The 19,057-nt window shown below is 59.5% G+C and overlaps 2 protein-coding genes across 4 annotated transcripts; one reads left to right on the top strand and one right to left on the bottom strand.

Moving 5' to 3' along the window:
* Nucleotides 1-3,519: 3,519 nt before the first annotated feature.
* LOC135893089 (neuronal pentraxin-1-like) lies at nucleotides 3,520-4,484 on the top strand. The gene is made up of 3 exons (XM_065420875.1): nucleotides 3,520-3,747; nucleotides 3,973-4,152; nucleotides 4,275-4,484. Exons 1-3 carry the CDS (start codon nucleotides 3,562-3,564, stop codon nucleotides 4,482-4,484), a joined length of 576 nt encoding a protein of 191 aa, XP_065276947.1. The 5' UTR covers nucleotides 3,520-3,561.
* Nucleotides 4,485-7,781: 3,297 nt separating this feature from the next.
* Nucleotides 7,782-18,742, bottom strand: CYTH2 (cytohesin 2). Of its 3 annotated transcripts, XM_065420824.1 has the most exons (13): nucleotides 17,308-17,326; nucleotides 13,908-14,055; nucleotides 13,691-13,757; nucleotides 13,324-13,442; nucleotides 12,953-13,033; nucleotides 12,508-12,620; nucleotides 12,181-12,329; nucleotides 11,848-11,959; nucleotides 11,117-11,118; nucleotides 9,534-9,611; nucleotides 9,121-9,192; nucleotides 8,361-8,515; nucleotides 7,782-8,040 (listed from the first exon to the last, which is right to left on the bottom strand). In XM_065420824.1, the coding sequence occupies exons 1-13, from the start codon at nucleotides 17,324-17,326 to the stop codon at nucleotides 7,953-7,955; spliced, it is 1,203 nt and encodes a 400-aa protein (XP_065276896.1). In that variant the 3' UTR covers nucleotides 7,782-7,952. The 3 variants fall into 3 exon arrangements, with proteins under 3 accessions (XP_065276896.1, XP_065276894.1, XP_065276895.1); XM_065420822.1 differs by lacking the exons at nucleotides 11,117-11,118; nucleotides 17,308-17,326 and adding an exon at nucleotides 18,718-18,742 and having other exon boundaries at nucleotides 9,534-9,609; nucleotides 11,847-11,959; XM_065420823.1 differs by lacking the exon at nucleotides 11,117-11,118 and having other exon boundaries at nucleotides 9,534-9,609; nucleotides 11,847-11,959.
* Between the last annotated feature and the right edge of the window lie 315 nt (nucleotides 18,743-19,057).

The following is a 19,057-nucleotide window of genomic DNA, read 5'->3' as shown; positions in this document are numbered from 1 at the left end:
TAATGTACGCTGGAGGCCATGTGCTGCCGACGCTAAATCATTCTGGGAATTTCTAAACCTCCTAGTTGACGAGTTCCTATCTCAAACGCTGTAGCCACCGACATAGGATGAGGTTTTATCAAGAATTCCCCCAACAGAATGAGGAACTGATCATGGAGCTAGAAATTAATGGTGGCTCTGGTACAAGGGACCACGGCTTGATGGTATTCATAATGTGCAAACAGAGTAAAGTCCGGAGTGATGAGATTATATCCTTGGTGCTTTAAAAGGGCCAGTTTCACAAAGATGAAAACAATTATAAACCAAATCAGCTGGAAGGAAGAATTTAATCAGAAAAATGTGAATGATCATTGGAAATTGCCTAAGAACGCTATACCAGACACCCGAAAACCACAGCTGAGGGAAAAGGCTGCGCTGGTTAACAACACAACCTTAGAGAGGAAGTGAAGGCAGATAGCGAGATATATAGGCATAACAACTAGAAGATAGGGGAAGCTCATAGTAATGAATATAAATCAGCAGCAATGGGGAAGTTGATAGTAATGAATATAAATCAGAAGCAAAGGGGAAGTTGATAGTAATGAATATAAATCAGAAGCTATGATTTGTAGAAAATTGATATGGGAAGCAAAGGGTCAGCAGAGGGTCTATGTCCAGCAGAGCTAGGTACAATAAGAAGGAGGGTTTTTTTTAAGTATATTAAAAATAAAAAGAATCCCGACAATGGTATTGGTCCATTGCTAGATGGAAATGATAGAATTATGAACAATAAAGCAGAAAAGGTAGAATTGTTCAACAAATATTTCTGTTGTGTATTTGGGGGGAAAATAGATGATGTCCTATCATACGATACCACACTTTCCATTCCCCTAGTGTCTCAGGAGGATGGTAAACAGCAGCAACTACAGTTAGACTTTTAAAATCAGCAGGTCCAGATGACTTGCAACCAAGAGTTTTAAAAGAGCTGGCTGAGGCGCTCACTGGCCCATTAATGTTGATTTCCAATAAGTCTTGGAGCACTGGAAGAAAGCTAATGTGCCACTATTTACAAAGAATAAAGCATATGACCCGGGGCAGTTCCAGGCCTGTCGGTCTGACATCAATCCCTAGCAAGTTAATGGAGTGACTGATACAGGACTCAATAAAGACTTGAAGGAGGGCAATGTACTTAATGCCAATCAGCAGGGGTTTATGGGAAATAGATCCCGTCAAACTAACTTGATCTCGCTTTTGGCTGAGAGGACAAGTTTGGTTGCTAACGCTAAGCGAGTTGATGTAATAAACTGACACTTCTGGGCGGCGTTTCACGTGGTAGCACACGGCATTTCGACCGCTATAAACCAGCACGGCCCACGCGGAAGTTTTTAACTGGCTGACGCCAGGTCTCAAACTGTAACTGCAAACGGGGCGTCGCCGCCGAGCACGCGTGTTTCTACTGGGGTCCCGCAGGGCTTGGCCCTGGTCCCAAGGCGATGTAACGTTTTCGACCAGGAAGAAAACGTGAAATCGTCACCGGTGACGTTTACAGAGGACATGACAATTGAGGGTGGGGGTAAATAACGCAGAGGCCAGGGCATGGCTACGGAGCTAGCTGGATTACTTGGTAAACTGGACACAAGCATTGTGGGTTTTCATGCGGCTAAATGTACCTGTATCCATCTAGGAACAAATGCTGGCCGGACTCCCAGGATGGGGCAGGGGGGCTCTCTCCTGGGAAGCAGCAACTCTGAAAAAGATTTGGGGGGGGGTGTGTCGTAGTGACCAATCAGTTGAACCCTGAGCTACTCTGTGTGATGTGAAGGTCAAAAGGGCTAATGGGAACCTGGGAAGCGTCACCAGGGGAATCGCGAGTAGGAGCAGAGAGGCGATTTGGCCCTGGGGCAACAATGTGGGGCTCCTGCATCCGGTTCTGGTGCTCCCCCATCCAAGGAGGATGTTGCCCAATTGGCGAGGGGGCAGAGAAGAGCCACAGGGGTGAGGATTAGAAAACCTGCATTAGAGCGAGAGACGCCAGAAGCTCCAGCTATTTAGCTCAACAATGAGAAGGTGAAGGCGGGACTTGATCCCAGTACGTAGGGGGAACGAATATTTAATCACAGGCTCTTCCCTCTCACCGAGGAAGGTGGAACCCGAGCTGACAGTCAGACTGGAAATAAGATGTAGGTTTGTGACAGTGAGCGTCATTAACCACTGGCACCGTTTACCCAGCAGCGTGGTGGTTTCGCCGTCGCTGACGCTTTTTCAGCCGAGCTGGGCAAGTTCTCTGAAAGTTCTGCCCTAGGAATTCTTGCAGGCCAGGTCTCTGGCCTGTGTAATACAGGAGATCAGACTAGGTGAGCACACTGGCCCTTCCTGGCCTTGGGATTGATGACTCTATGATCCAGGGACAGGAGGCAGGATGCTGGGCTAGAGGGGCCTATGGGTCTAATCCAGGGTGGTACAGATGAGGCAGGATACCAGGGTAGATGGGCCCATCGGGCTGATCCAGGGTAGCAGGGACAGGGCGGGATACCAGGGTAGATGGGCACTGAGAGGATGATGAGGTCTCGCTCACAGTCCCCTCCTCCCACTCCCACCCCCACCCCCCAGCACAGCCACAACAGTTCCCTGTTCTCCATCTCCCTGCGTGACGCCCTGCAGAAGAAAATCAGCATCTTGGAGCATCAGATCCAAGAGAAATTCAACACCACCGAGCACCACGGCCACGAGGAGCCGCACCATGGCCACGAGGAGCCGCACCATGGCCACGAGGAGCCGCACTGGCACAAGAACAGGGTCCACGGGCCTCATGAGAAGGGTGAGGGGCAGGGGTGCGGGAGCATCGGCGGATGGATAGCTGGTGGTGGTGGGCATCGAAGGATCCAGACTAGAGCTGTGGCTGAATGAATAGGACTCACTGCAGGGATGGACAGGGGGGATAACAGAATAGATGGATGGGTGGCATTGTAGCTACAAAGCTAGGCAGTTGCATGGATGGACTTATGTATGGCTGAATTGATAATTGAATGAATGGATGGAATCACTGATGGGCGAAGCTATGGATGGAGCGTTGAATGGATGGATGAAATGGTACCTGGATAGAAGAATGGATGGAGCGTTGAATGGATGGATGAAATGGTACCTGGATTCATGGAGGAAAGGGATGGATCTATGGATGAAATGGTACATGGATGGATGGATCTATGGATGGATAAAATGGTACCTGGATGCATGGATGGAGCATTGAATGGGTGGATGAAATGGTACGTGGCTAGAAGGATGGATGGAGGAGATGATGGATGGATCTATGGATGGATGAAATGATACCTGAGGGATGGCTGGCTGGCTGGCTGGCTGAAATGAGGGATGGCTAGTTGAATGAACAGCTGGATGCAATGATGGTTTGATGGCCATATCAGTGCATGTGGAGATGGCTGACTGGCTACTGGCCAGAATCACATCCCTTTTCCCCTGGGGCTGGTTGTGTCTGGCCGCCCCGGGACTGACCTTGTCCCTCTAGGGCACAAGGTGGAGAAGCCGGACGAGGTTTTCCGTGTGGGCTTCCCCCTTCGCACCAACTACATGTACGTCAAGGTGAAGCGGACGCTGCATCACGAGATCTTCGCTTTCACTGTCTGCCTCTGGCTCAAGTCCAGCTCAGCGCCTGGCGTTGGCACCCCCTTCTCCTACTCCGTGCCTGGCCAGGCCAACGAGCTGGTGCTCATTGAGTGGGGCAACAACCCCATGGAGCTGCTCATCAACGACAAGGTGCGGGGCTGGGGACTGCCATGGTCAGCAGAGGATGTGATGCTGCAGGGGACTCAGCAGGGGGCGCTGGGCTGCGGGTAGGGGCGTTCAGAGGAGGGCGCTGGGCTGTGGGGAGCAGGGTGGGGGGCTCGTCAGGGGGCGCTGGGCTGTGGGGCGGGGGGCTCCGATCGTGGGCGAGAGGCGAGCACTGCCCTTAACCCTTTCCCCGCCACGCCCCCGCCCCAGGCTGCCACCTTGCCCCTGGCTATCCACGACGCCAAGTGGCACCACATCTGCGTGACCTGGTCGACGCGGGACGGCATCTGGGAGAGCTACCAGGACGGGGTGCGGCGGGGCAGCGGGGAGAACCTGGCCCCCTGGCACCCCATCAAGCCAGGGGGTGTCTTCATCCTGGGGCAGGAGCAGGTACGAGACCCCCCCCCCCCCACCTCAGGCTGAGAGCATCCGCTCCAGGGTACCCCCCCCTTTCCGAATGGCTAATGCCCTCCCTGGTCTACCCCTGGCCTCTCTGCTCCCCCCCCCCCCAGGACACGCTGGGCGGCCGCTTCGACGCCACGCAGGCCTTCATCGGGGAGCTGGCCGACTTCAACGTGTGGAGCCACGTCCTGGCGCCGGGCGAGGTCTACAGGCTGGCCACCTGCGCCGGCCGCGCCCGCGGGGATCTCGTGGCCTGGGCCGAGGGCGCCGTGGAGCTGCACGGGGGCGTGGCCAAGCTGCCCTTCAACGCCTGCCACTGAGCCCTGCACCACGGGGAGGGGCTGGAGCCCGGATGCCTGGGTTCTCTCTGGCTCAAGGAGGGGAGTGGGGTCTAGTGGTTAGGGCGGGGGAGCTGGGAGACAGGACTCCTGGGTTCTCTCCAGCTCAGGGAGGGGAGCGGGGTCTAGTGGTTAGAGCAGGGGGGCTGGGAGTCAGGACTCCTGGGTTCTCTCTGGCTCAGGGAGGGGAGCGGGGTCTAGTGGTTAGAGCGGGGGAGCTGGGAGTCAGGACTCCTGGGTTCTCTCTGGCTCAGGGAGGGGAGTGGGGTCTAGTGGTTAGAGCGGGGGGGGGTGCGGGGGGGCTGGAAATCAGGACTCCTGGGTTCTATCCCCACTGCTGGGAGGGAGGGGAGTGGGGTCTAGTGCGTATGTGTGTGGGAGGTTGGGAGTCAGGACTCCTGGGTTCTCTCCTCAGCTCTGGGAGGGGAGTGGGGTCTAGTGGTTAAAGCGGAGGGGCTGGGAGACCCCCTTCCTCTCTTGTTGTGTATATAGCTGTGGCTCTTAGCCTAGGGCTGGGGCGGGCTGTACATACGCTGTGGCCGCTGTCCCGTAGCTCGGCGCTGTTTTACGTAGGATTCGATGGTATTTTTTTCCCTCGGAAAGGACAGAATAAACCTGCCAAGGAAGCAGCAGCAGCCCCAGCGCCACCTGTGAGTCAGTGCTTTATCTGAGCGCGCCAAATACCCAACACGCCCCACCCCAGAAGTGGCTGCATCCCATCCGTGGGCAAGGGGTCCCCGTGTTCCCTCTAATTTTTTTACGTCAATGTGCAGAATGAATTACAAAATTCATGTGGCAGGGGTGGGGCCGAGGGGTTCGGAGTGTGTGTGGGGATGCAGGCTCTGGGGTGGGGCTGGGGATATGGGGCTGAGGGTGTCAGCTCTGGAGTGGGACCAGGGATGAGGGGTTTGGGGTGCAGGCTCTGGGGTGGGGCCAGGGATGAGGGGCTCAGGGCTGGGGTGTGAGGGCTCTGCTGGGGGTTTGGGGTGCAGGAGGCAGCTCCAGGCTGGGGCAGGGAGAGTGTGAGGGCTCAGGTTGGGGGTGCAGGCTCTAGGGGGGGCTAGGGATGAGGAATTTAGGGTGCAGGCTGCCCCAGGGAGAGGACTCCCCTCAGCCCTGTCTCACCACAACAGCTTGGGGCCAGGGGAGAGGTGCCTCCCCCGGCCTGCGAGGCCCTTGAGAGCCTGCTGCCCAACCCCGCAGCCTACAGGGAACCTAGGTCCCTGGCTAAGGAGCCCCAACACCAGGCTCCCGCCGCTGGCTGGAGGTAGTGGGGACAGATGGACGTCAGCTAAGGGCTGAGCAAGGCCCCAGGCCACGGGGTGCTCACATCCTGGGCTGCATCAACCAGCCCCCCGCAGCTCAGTGTAATAGAACCTAAGAGTCCTGGCTCCCAGCCACCCCCCTGCTGTAGCCACAAGACCCCACTCCCCTCCCGGAGCCAGGATAGAACCGAAGAGTCCCGGCTCCCAGCTCTAACCACAGGGACCCACTCCCCTCCTAGAGCCAGGATATGGGACCCACTCCCCTCCCAGAGCCGGGGACAGAACCCAGGAGTCCTGGTTCCCAGCCCTCTGCTCTAACCACTGGGACCCACTCCCCTCCCAGAGCCAGGGAGAGAACCCAGGAGTCCTGGTTCCCAGCCCCAAACAGGGTTTAAGGTGCCACTGGTTCCAGACCAGTTTGGTGCCCCCTCCGCTAGCTGTCCTGGGTGTTTAATGCCCTGAGTGGGTACCCCCCCTGACCCCCCCAGACACCCGGCACCCCCCTGGTTGTACTCAAGACTGTAGTGTTTTAATTCCATTGAAACTTGCATCCATTAAATCCTTAAATAATAATTACAAAAACCTGAACCCACCCTGGAGTCCTGGGGCGGGCACGGGGCTGGCGCCGGTTCCCCTCTGTCCACACCAGCGCCCGGGGTGGGGTGAAATCCCCCTGCGCCGGGAGGAGGCAGCAAGTCCAGGGGTCCCAGGCATGGCAGGAGATGGGTCCCGCTGGCTTGGTCCTGTTGCCACGCAGTTGCTGACGAGCCGGGGGGCTCTCCCAGGCCACCCTGCGATGGCTGATCCGGAAAGGTGGTGGTGGGGAGGGGGCACAGAGATTGGTCCCGGTGGGGCAGCCCCACATCTGCTCCCGGTGGCGCCAGGCTGGGCTTGCCGATGGCAGAAGAGTAATCAGAAGGACGAGATTCCACAGCAGGCGAAAGCAAATGGCTTTCGACTTTGGAGGGGGTGCTCCCCATACGCCCCCATCTGTAGTGTACGTTCCTGGAGCCCAGAAGGGGTGCATGAAAATGGGGGGGCTCCGGCTGGACCCCAAGCTCTAGGACCAATAGTGTGTACTTGGGGGGGGGCTACCCCCTATGGGAAGATTGAAAAATTTGCTGGTGAGGGGCAGGCCAGGGGGCTGGCTAAAATCCCCCCTCCCTGGCTGCCCCGAGGAGGGAAGAACTCCCGTTCTCCCTGCTGGCTGCCAGGGGGCACTGCAGAGGGCCAGCTGGCAGTGCCGGGGGCGGGGGGGCAATGCCCCCCCACCCCATGCCTGGTGCTGCTGGAATTGTGGGGGGGAGGGGAGACCCCAACGGCAGCAGCACAGCTGCACCAGTGCACCCTGGGAGTCTGCTAGTTCCTGGTGCCCAGCGCCACGGTGGGAGCACAGCATTGTGGGTAAATTCCCAGCCCGCTGGAAGGGAAGGGAAGGGGCAGTTGTCTCAGGGGTTGCCAGGCAAGAGCTTATTGCACCTCGGGGCTGATTAGTGTAGACGGGAGCCTGGTGTCAGCCAGTGAAAATCCAGAGACCCGTGAAGGAAAGTGCTGAGGATATGGAGTCAGGGCCTGGGTCAATATGGAGTCACTCCTGTTTACAATGGGGACAGGGCCGGATTCAAATCTCAGTTCCCCCAAGGTCGATCCAGAGTCACTCCTGTTTGCAATGGGGGCAGGGCCGGATTCAAATCTCAGTTCCCCCAAGGTCGATCCAGAGTCACTCCTGTTTGCAATGGGGGCAGGTTTGGATTCGAATCTCAGTTCCCCCAAAGTCAATCCAGAGTCACTCCTGTTTGCAATGGGGGCAGGTTTGGATTCTGATCTCTGCTCCCCCAGGGTCAATCTGAAGTCACTCCTGATCAGAATCTGCTGCAAGGTCCTGAGCCGATGGCATGGCAGAGGCCCCAGGCCGCAGCCCCCACGGGCGGGGAGGGGCTTGCTGGCCCATGGTACCCAGTGGCTCCTGGAGAGGGGCTGTATCCCAAGTAGTGTGCCTGGGAGGGTGTTGGAAGACAGATCAGGGTGCACACAGATGCTGGGGGAGGGGAAGTCAGTGATGCTCTGTCCATCTGTCTGTCCGTGGCTGGGCCCCCTGACCCAGGGGGGTGTCAGTTTCAGCGGCGCCCAGGGAGGTGGGTTGGGGGGGGGGGGCACAGAAAGGCAGCCTGCTGGCCGGCCCGTCTCACGCCTGCTCCTGTTTCTTCTTGACTGAGATGCGCTTCTTGCGGGCGGCCAGCATCTCGTAGAAGGGGTCCACGCTGACAGCAGCCCTGGGGGGAGCGGGAGGTTAGGGGGGCCAGGGGATCTCGCTGCAGCCAAGAGCCCTGGCCTTGGGGCAGTCACCCCCATGGGGGCCCCACGGCCCGTCCACCATTGCTGGGAACGCCCCTGCCCCCACATGCCCTGTCTGCCCCCCCAATGGGGTGGATCAGACCTCACCCCCCCCCAGCTCCCTAAATCTGTTCTCTCCTTCCCCATCATGAGCTGGAACCATCCGCCCGCAATACCCTGGGAGGGGGCTGGGAGCCAGGACGCCTGGGTTCTATCCCCAGCTCTGGGAGGGGGATGGGGCAGGGGGGGTGCTCCTCACTTGATGGATTTGATCCACTCGTCCTTCTCCTCCTGCGTGGGGGCCGAGATGCGATAGACCATGTGGTTCCCTTCCACCACCCGCCCGTCGGCCTCCGTCTTGCAGGCCTTGATCAGCTGGCCCTTGTTGTTGGGAATGTAGAGCTCAAAGCAGTTCTGGGGGAGGGGGGAGAGACAGAATCAGCCACGGGCTCAGGCTGCGTCAATTCCCGTCCCCCCCCCCCCCCCGCCATGACAGGCTCGGGCTCTCAGCAGACTCAGGCTGCGTCGGTCACACCCAGGGCTGATTCCCCCCACCCTGGAGCGATAGCCTCAGGCTCTCGGCAAACTCAGGCAACGTCAAGTCATTTGTGCTCGAAATGAAAGCTCAGAGCTGGGAGCACAATGCTGTGCAGAAGAGTGTAGCCTGAGCTACAAGGGTCAAATGCTGCAGGAACGGATGGAGGAAAGGAGGGGTATGTGGATGGATGCGGGGGGTGCGTGGATGGATGGATGGAGGGAGGGGTGTGTGTGGATAGATGGAGGAAAGGTGCGTGGATGGAGGAAGGGAGGGAGGAAAGGTGCGTGGATGGAGGAAGGGAGGGGTGTGTGTGTGTTGATGGAGGGAGGGAGGGGGGTGAGCAGAGGGATAGACAAGAGGAGGAGGAGGAGGAGGAAGGCCATGAAGGAGAGGACAAGGACAGGCTGACGAAGGACAGACTAGGCCCACGGTGACCGTCGGAGGCGAGAAGGCCCAGAGGGGCAGGGGGCGCTGCCCTCACCGGCTTGCGGGGGTCCTCCACCTCCCGGATGCTCAGGTTCTCCAGTGGGATGATCCCCCGTGGTTCCTTGTCCTGAGTGGGGAACAAAGCCGGAGTCAGGGGAGACGCGGCTCGGCCTGCAGGACTCCCTGCCACTGGCTACGGAGCTAAGTGGGGAGAGCCAGGGAGCCCCAGGCCCAGGAGGGCGAGCGGCAGGACCCCCTGGGTTCCTGCAGGGGCTGTCTGTGGAGCCCAGCCCGACTGGGTGACTGGGGGCAGGGGGCTCACCCAAGGGGCAGGCGATTCCATCACTGACCACTAGGGGGAGCACTTGGGTCTGCCTCTGAAGCAGATGGCGCTGGGCAGGCCCGGGGTAGACGGGCCTGGGGGCAGATACGGGGCTGCTCCGGGGGGTTGGGGGGGGGGGGGCTCACCGTGGTGTACTCGAAGTAGTACAGGCAGTTGTCAGTCAGAATGAACCAGCGTCTTTTCCACGTTTTCACGCGCCCCGCCTGCAGGGGAAGCAGAGATTGGGGGCTCAGTGATGGGGGCAGTTATTGACCCTGTTGGGCCGGTCCACCCAGGGGCCGCGTGAGAAGAGGACCAGGCCTGCCCCAGGGCATGCTGGGATAGACACGGCACCCTCGCCCGGGCACATGGGGGGGGGGGGGGGTGTCAATTTCAGGCATAAGACCCCACACAGCTGCCCCGCCATGGCACTGCCGCAGGGCGGGGGGTTGGGGCCTGACAAACTGGTGTTACTGGCAGAACTCTCCTCCCCGAGCTGGGGAGAGAACCCAGGAGTCCGGGCTCCCTGCCCTAACCACTAGACCCCTATCCCTGGCTCTGGGAGGAGAGTGAACCCAGGAGTCCTGGTTCCCAGCTGCCCCTGCTCTAACCACCAGGGGGACCCCGTGTGGCACGACTGTCCCTGAGACAATCCCTGATGCGGGACCTTTAAAACTTGTGTGGAGATTCCGGGGTGCTTCCGGCAACACCCCTTCCCTCAAGGGGCCAGGTCCCCCCTCCCCTCCCCCTCCCCCTCCGCCCCGTGGCCAGTTCCAATGCTCCGGGGGTCTGGCGTCGGGCTCGGGGCAAATCTCTACTGCGTTGATGTGGATGTAATGGGGCGAGGCGCTATTTGGGTCCCCACCCCCCATTCCAGCAGCGGCTTCCCCCTCCGTTACCTACCTCCTGGGGAGGAACGGTGAGACCCGAGCGCAAGTGGCATCAGCGGCGTGGGGGTGGGGGGGGCCGTGGGGGGCAGGAGTGGGGAGGGAGGGGAGGAAAACGGGGGAGGGAGAGAAAGAAAGAGGGGAGCGGGGGGGAAGAGAAGAGAGAAGAGAGAGAAAGAGGAAAAATCAGTTATATCAACGTGAGGAGGAAAAACATGGTCAAATCACACCCCTGCCGCAGGGATCAGCGCGGGGGGGGGGGGGGGGAATCTTGGGGAGGGAATGTCCTTTTTGCTGGGGGGGGGGGGGGGGGTCACAGGGGTTTGATACACAGAGCAAGGGAGGGGGGTGGCTCTGTCCGGCTTTTCCCTGTGAGCGACCTCACCCATCGTCCTCCATGACCATTCCCTGCCCCGGGGGCTGGGGAGAAGATTAAATAGAACCCAGGAGTCCTGGCACCCGGCATCCACCGCTACCCCTCAGCTCTAACCACTAGCCCCCACTACCCCCCCCCAGAGCCATGATGGAACCCAGGCGTCCTGATTCCCAGCCCCCATCCCGGCTCTTGGGAGCTGATCCCTGCTCACCCCCTGACCCCCAATCTGTGCCTTCCCTAGAGGCATCAATGCGGTCAGGCCCCAAACAAGGTTGGTACCCACCTCCCTTCCTCATCACCCCCCCACAGATCCCTCTGCCTACCTCCCCCCAGCGACTTAGGACCCTCCCAGCCTCCTGAACACCCCCACCCAGCTTTCTCCACCTCCCCCCTACCCACCTGTGACCCCAAACCCAGCGTGTGCCTCTGACAGCTGCTGTGGGGTCCGCACGACCCCCATCCTGACCCCTCATGGCCCCGCTAGTCGGGGGCACCTGCCTCCAAACTGGGGGTGTTGCGAACTGGGATCCCAATGCCTTTGGGGTGGGGGCTCATATTGGGGGGGAGGAGCTCCCCCTATAGCTCCTCCCCCCCAATGGAACCCCCCACCCCAGGACGCTCAACCTTAGGGGGGGGGGGAGGGGCACTGCCCTCAAAGCCCCCATGGGGAAGGAATCAGAAGCGGACCCAGGCGGCTTGGGGGAGGCCCAGAGCGCGGGGCAGGGAGAGACGCAGACAGGGGCCAACTGAAGGCTGGAGGTGGGGGGACGGACCCAGGAGCCAAGCTGAGGCTGGGTGTTGGGGTGGGGGGGCCATGGGGGACCCAGGAGTCCTGGCCGAGGCCGGGGGGGGTGTCCCAGGAGCCCTAGCCGAGGGGGGAGGGGCACAGACATGGACCCAGGAGCACTAGCAGAGACCAGGGTGGGGGTGGGTCCTAGCTGAGGCCGGGGGGGGTAGGGGGATGGACGGACCCAGGCGTCCTAGCCGAGGCCGGGGGCTGGGTTGGGGGTACGGACCCAGGCGTCCTAGCCGGGGCCGGGCAGGGGGGAGTTTTCCTGCAGGTGCGGAAGGAAGGTCGGTGCTTTGAGGACACAGTGGGGGGTCGGTGGGACACAGAGAGAGGAGAGCGCAGAGGCATGCAGAGATCGCGGGGGTGGGGATCAGGGGGCATGGGGGTTCGGGGGGTCCCGCTCTCACCCAGCTTGAGCAGCCAGCCCTCCCGGTCCGGGTTGAAGAACGTGTGGGTCAGGTCATTCCCGTCATCCTCCGGGATCTTGAACGGCTCGTTCCGGATGCTGTCGTACAGGTTCTGGGGAGGAGGGGCGGAGTCACAAAGAGGCCACGCCCCACTCAAGGGGTGGGGTCACAATAAGGCCACGCCCCCAATGACAAGAGTCAGAGACCACAGCCCTTTTCCTGAAGGGTGGAGTCAGACACAAGCCACACACCCTCCTCACCAGCAGGCCAGACCCATGGGCCCATGGACCCCAGTATCCCGCCCTGCCCCCCAGATCAGACCCCCGCCCTCACCCGCAGCAGCTCCTCGGGCAGGTCGCCCCCGTCGTTGATGCCCCGGTTCATGGTGATGAATCTCTCCACAGTAGGTTTGTCCCGCACGTTGGGGTTGTGGAGACTGGTGTTCAGCATGATGACAGCGAAGGAGAGCACGTAGCAGGTGTCTGGGGGAGAAAGGGAGGGAGGCCGGTAGGAGGAACGCCCCCAATAGATGCCACCCCCATCCCAGAGCCGGGAGAGAACCCAGGTGTCCTGGCTCCCAGCCTCCCCTGCTCTAACCACTACGCCCCGCTCCCCTCCCCGAGCCGGGGATAGAATCCAGGCGTCCGGGCCCCTTGGTACCTGTGGACTGGAAGACGCCGGGGTTGCAGAGACAGTAACGCTGGGCAAAGGCCTCCATCATGCGGTCGATCTTCTGGGCCTCCCCAGGCAGGCGGAAGCTCCATAGGAACTGCCTGGGGAGACCGGGGGGGGGTGGGGGGGGAGAGTAAGTAGGGGCCCCCTGAGCACCCTCTGCCCCCAAACCTTCCCACCCTCCCCCAGCCCCATCTGCCCACAAACCTTCCCACCCTCCCCCCTGCCCCTCCCCCAGCCCACCGATCCACCTCTGCCCCCAAACCTTCCCACCCTCCCCCTCCCCCAACCCCCCCGCCCCCAAACCTTCCCACCCTCCCCTTCCCCCAGCCCCCCCGCCCCCAAACCTTCCCACCCTCCACATCTCTCAGCCCCCCAATTACCCTCTGCCCCCAAACCTTCCCGTCCTCCCCCACCACATCCCCCCCCTCACCGCAGCGCCTGCACCAGGTTGAGGTCAGTGAACTCGTGCAGGTCGACGAAGGCGTGCAGCACGGCGATGTTGAAGTCCTCCCTGTGGGGGGTGAGGGGTTGGTGGTGTCAGAGCTGAAATACCCCCCCTCCCCGTCTGTTCCCCCCCCCCCCGAATCAGACAGAACTTCCAGAGCTCCCCTCCCTGTCAGACCCCAACGGCCGCACCCCTCCCCACAGACCCCCTCCCCTCTCCCCCAGCTCACCCCCGATGGCCCCACCCCTCTCCCCCAGCTAGTCCCCGATGACCCCACCCCCTCCCCTCTACCCCAGGTAGTCCCCGATGGCCCCGTCCCCTCCCTTAGGTAGTCCCCGATGGCCCCGTCCCCTCACCTCTCCCCCAGGTAGTCCCCGATGGCCGTCTTGTTGAGCCCCTCCCCCTTGTAGAGGAACCGGGCGATCTCCTCGGGCGTGTTGTGCAGCAACTCGTTCTCCACCAGGAACTGGATGCCCTGTGCCGAAGACAGAACGGAGTCAGGCGCCCGGGACCCGACCGCACCCCACTCGGCTCCCAGGCCCCTGCCCCAGGCGTCACCTCCCCTCCCACCGGGGAAACTGACGCACACGCAGGGACTGGAGATAGAACCCAGGCGTCCTGGCTCCCAGCCCCCCTCCCAACTCTAACCACTTGCCCCCACTCCCCTCCCAGAGCTGGGGAGAGAACCCAGGCGTCCTGGCTCCCAGCCCCCTCCCCTCTTACCTTTTTAGGATCCATGTTGAATTTCTTGCGGCCCATCCCTATCTTCCGGTTCCTCTGAAGGGTTTTGCTGCGGGTCGGATGGAGAAAAACCACAAGATTCAGCACTTGGAACAGCCCCAACAGCGTACAAGCCTATGGTGGGGCAGGGGCTGGGTATACGGGGACCCCTCACCCAGCGCTGGGGAACGGCCCCTCTGGGGTTCAGCACGTTCGTTACCTGCCCTCATTTGCCTCCAGACCCTCCACCTCGTTCATGGCCTCGCTCAGCTCATCCCGCAGCCGCTGGATTTCCACCAGCAGCTCTTGTTTCCGCCGTCGGATGTTCTCCAGCTCCAGCCGCTCCTCGGGGGTCAGGTCTGGGGGCACTGGGATGGAGACCAGAGGTTAGCTTGACGCAGGAAACCCCTGCTCCAGGAGCGAGGGAGGAAGTGGGGCGCATGTGAGTGTTTCTTGACTTTCGGGTGACACCTGCAGGGGGAGGTGGGCACAGGGACTGTTTATACAGGGATCCCCTGCCCAGTGCAGAGACGCAGCTGCCGTAGGGGGCAGATGGGGGGCATGGCCAGGGTGCCCTGCACTGCAGCTATGTCCTGCCCCTGCAGGGCCCATAGGGAGCGGTATGGTTAGACCAGCGCAAAATCTGTGCACGTTCCAGGCCTTAGCCGTGGCATGAAACTGGGAGCTCGGGTTCGGTTGCCTGTCGATGCGACGTTCCAGGGCTTTCTGGCTCTGTCCTATTGTTTATTTGCAGGACCACTGCAAGCCCCAGCCTCGGGACCCACAGCACCAGGGGCTGTACGTGGGTATGTATTATTTGGATCCTGTCAGCCCCTGGGAGACCCAGCCCCGGGTCAGGCCCCACGGCGCCAGGGGCTGTACGTGGGTATGTATTATTTGGATCCTGTCGGCCCCTGGGAGACCCAGCCCCGGGTCAGGCCCCACGGCGCCAGGGGCTGTACGTGGGTATGTATTATTTGGATCCTGTCGGCCCCTGGGAGATCCAGCCCCGGGTCAGGCCCCACGGCGCCAGGGGCTGTACGTGGGTATGTATTATTTGGATCCTGTCGGCCCCTGGGAGACCCAGCCCCGGGTCAGGCCCCACGGCGCCAGGGGCTGTACGTGGGTATGTATTATTTGGATCCTGTCAACAACGTGTACTTAGATTTCCAGAAAGCCTTTGACAAGGTCCCTCACCAAAGGCTCTTACGTAAATTAAGCTGTCATGGGATAAAAGGGAAGGTCCTTTCATGGATTGAGAACTGGTTAAAAGACAGGGAACAAAGGGTAGGAATTAATGGTAAATTCTCAGAATGGAGAGGGGTAACTAGTGGTGTTCCCCAAGGGTCAGTCCTCGGACCGATCCTATTCAATTTATTCATAAATGATCTGGAGAAAGGGGTAAACAGTGAGGTGGCAAAGTTTGCAGACGATACTAAACTGCTCAAGATAGTTAAGACCAAAGCAGACTGTGACGAACTTCAGAAAGATCTCACAAAACTAAGTGATTGGGCAACAAAATGGCAAATGAAATTTAATGTGGATAAATGTAAAGTAATGCACACTGGAAAAAATAACCCCAACTATACATACAATATGATGGGGCTAATTTAGCTACAAGAAGTCAGGAAAAAGATCTTGGAGTCTTTGTGGATAGTTCTCTGAAGATGTCCACGCAGTGTGCAGAGGCGGTCAAAAAAGCAAACAGGATGTTAGGAATCATTAAAAAGGGGATAGAGAATAAGACTGAGAATATATTATTGCCCTTATATAAATCGATGATACGCCCACATCTCGAATACTGCGTACAGATGTGGTCTCTTCATCTCAAAAAAGATATGCTGGCACTAGAAAAGGTTCAGAAAAGGGCAACTAAAATGATTAGGGGTTTGGAACAGGTCCCATATGAGGAGAGATTAAAGAGGCTAGGACTCTTCATTTTGGAAAAGAGGAGACTAAGGGGGGATATGATAGAGGTCTATAAAATCATGAGTGATGTGGAGAAAGTGGATAAGGAAAAGTTATTTACTTATTCCCATAATACAAGAACTAGGGGTCACCAAATGAAATTAATGGGCAGCAGGTTTAAAACAAATACAAGGACGTTCTTTACGCAGCGCACAGTTAACTTGTGGAACTCCTTGCTTGAGGAGGTGGTGAAGGCTAGGACTATAACAGCGTTTAAAAGAGAACTGGATAAATTCATGGTGGTTAAGTCCATTAATGGCTATTAGCCAGGATGGGTAAGGAATGGTGTCCCTAGCCTCTGTTTGTCAGAGGATGGAGATGGATGGCAGGAGAGAGATCACTTGATCATTGCCTGTTAGGTTCACTCCCTCTGGGGCACCTGGCAATGGCCACTATCAGTAGACAGGACACTGGGCTAGATGGACCTTTGGTCTGACCCGGTACGGCCGTTCTTATGTTCTTATGACCCCTGGGAGACCCAGCCCCAGGTAAGGCCCCACGGCTCCAGGGGCCGTACACGGGTATGTATTATTTGCATCCTGTCGGTCCCTAGGAGACCCAGCCCTGGCTCAGGCCCCATGGCACTAGGGGCTGTACGTGGGTATGTATTACTTGGATTCTGTCGGTCCCTAGGAGACCCAGTCCCGGGTCAGGCCCCACGGCGCCAGGGGCTGTACGTGGGTATGTATTTGGATCCTGTCGGTCCCTAGGAGACCCAGCCCTGGCTCAGGCCCCATGGCGCTAGGGGCTGTACGTGGGTATGTATTATTTGGATCCTGTCGGTCCCTAGGAGACCCAGCCCCGGCTCAGGCCCCACGGCGCTAGGGGCTGTACGTGGGTATGTATTACTTGGATTCTGTCGGCCACTGGGAGACCCAGTCCCGGGTCAGGCCCCACGGCGCCAGGGGCTGTACAAACACAGAACAAAGCTCCCTGCCCCAAGGCGCTTCCAATTCATAAACGCTGCTGACAATGCGGGGGGCGGGCGAAGGACAATGCCGGGTGGGGGGCAGGGGAAACAGTGGTAATGGTTCAGTCCAACAGCACCCTCCCTATAGGGGAATAAATGGTTCAGCCCAACCCTTTCCCTCCACCCTCTCCCAATAAGGGAGCCCACTCTCCATTATGGGAAGCAATAGTACAACCCAACTCCCCCATAAGCAAGAGAATGGTATAGCCCAAACACCCCAATAAAGGAAGGAATGGTTGAGCCCAATTCTCCCCCCCCCCCCATGGCACAGCCGAACCCTCTCCTGATTCCCCCTCTGGGAGGGAATGGTTGAGCCCAACGCCCTCCACAATCCCTCCCTCCCCCCATAAGGGAGCTCACTCTCCATTATAGGAAGCAATGGTACATCCCACGCCCCATAAAAAAATGGTACAGCCCAACCCCACACCATAAGGGGGCAATCTACTCATTCGGGGTGGGAATAGTTCAGACCACCCTCCCCCATTAACGGGAGGAATGGTACAGCCCTGCCACCGCCCAGCAAGAGAATGGTGCAGCCCAAACACCCCCTAAAAGGAGGGAATGGTTCAGTTCAGCCCAACCCAACCCAGCCCCGCCCCGCCCCCGGCAGCCAGCACTGAATGGGCGGGGCCCCGCAATAGCACGGTCGGCCCCCAAGAGTGGTACAGTCCCAGGCCCCTACCATAGACTCCGTCCTCCATGGCGCCCGCACCGGCCGCCGGGGCTGCTCCGGGCCCTGGGCTCGTCCCTTCTATCCTGCCGCGGCGGCAGCTGCTTCCTCCTCCCGCAGCCGCCCGGCCCGGCACTGAAGGGAACGTCCCGCCTCCTTCCCCAGAACCAACCAATGGGAGAGCAGAATGCCCAAAAACCCGACCCCTTCCCGCTGGTGACAACCAATGGGAGGAGGCGACTCCCGTCTGAACCCGTCAGTTTGTAAGAATGATAGAGAAAGAAACCAATGGGCGTCAGAGGGTTGCTTAAACTCCGCCCCACAGCTGAGATTGAGCTCTAGGTCGACCAATGAGACCCCGCAATGAGTTCAACAGCCTGCCATACTAGTTATTGACATTCAGACTGGCCAATCAGTGCCTAAGAATCTAACACACGCCCCTCCTTGATTAGATCGACAGTTCAAGCAGCGAATGGGAGTCCGAATAGTCTTAAAAATCACACTTTGGCCGTCAATCACTATAAATGATAGACAAGCCAGCCAATAGGAGACCGAACCTTCCATTCATGCCCTCCGCCCCTAACTGTGCCCAGAGGGCGGACTTGAAAGAGAACAGGCTGTTGCTAAGGGCCTAGTGGGGGCTTATCCGTTGCTAAGGGCCTATCGCTATGGATAATTAATATCGTGAATATTAATGAGACCCTTATTAATATTAAGCCCACAGGTGGCATGGGCCCTGCCCCCCCGTCAATCCAGGTGGCCCGTCACCAGGGAAACCAGTCAAAGACAGACAGACAGACAGACCCAAAGCCACCCCCCCTCCTCCACCCTGTCTGCCCCACAGATACCCCCCCTAGCCACCCCTCCCTCCTCCGCCCCATAGACAGTCCCATAGCCACCCCATAGACACCCCCTCCTCCACCCCCTCTGTTCCATAGCCACCCCCTAGCCACCCCCTCCCTCCTCCACCCCATCTGCCCCACAGATACCCCCCTAGCCACCCCCTCCCTCCTGCACCCCATAGCCACCCCCTCCTCCACCCCCTCTGTCCCATAGCCACCCCCATAGCCACCCCCTCCCTCCTCCACCTCCTCCACCCCATAGCCACCCCCACAGACACCCCTGTAGACACCCCTCCCTCCTCCACCCCATAGACAGCCCCATAGACACCCTACCTCCTCCACCCCCTCTCTCCATAGGCACCCCTATGGTCACCACCTCCCTCCTCCACCCCATCTTTCCCATAGACACTCCCAGAGAAAACCCCATAGCCACCCCCTCCCTCCTCCACCTCCTCCACCCCATAGCCACCCCCATAGCCACCCCCTCCCTCCTCCACCTCCTCCACCCCATAGCCACCCCCACAGACACCCCTGTAGACACCCCCTCCCTCCTCCACCCCAAAGACAGCCCCATAGACACCACCTCCTCCACCCCCTCTCTCCATAGGCACCCCTATGGTCACCACCTTCCTCCTCCACCCCATCTTTCCCATAGACACTCCCAGAGAAAACCCTATAGACACCCCTCCCTCCTCTGCCCCATAGACAGCCCCATAGCCACCCCATAGACACTCCCTCCTCCAACCTCTCTGCCCCATAGACACCCCCATGGCCTCCCCAATACACCCGCATAGACAGCCCTGCCATGTGCCCATGAAGCCACCAGGGTTTGGGAGTGAGGGGCACCGGCTGGGCTGGGGGGTGGGGCTAGCGGGAGGCTGTGGGTCGGGATTGAGGGGCACTGTCAGGGCTGGGGGGGG

This window comes from Emys orbicularis, chromosome 21, assembly GCF_028017835.1.
Source record: "Emys orbicularis isolate rEmyOrb1 chromosome 21, rEmyOrb1.hap1, whole genome shotgun sequence".
In the NCBI taxonomy this organism is placed as follows: domain Eukaryota; kingdom Metazoa; phylum Chordata; order Testudines; family Emydidae; genus Emys; species Emys orbicularis.
The sequence above is the reverse complement of the archived record's forward strand: the minus strand, read 5'-3'. Positions and strand labels throughout refer to the sequence as shown.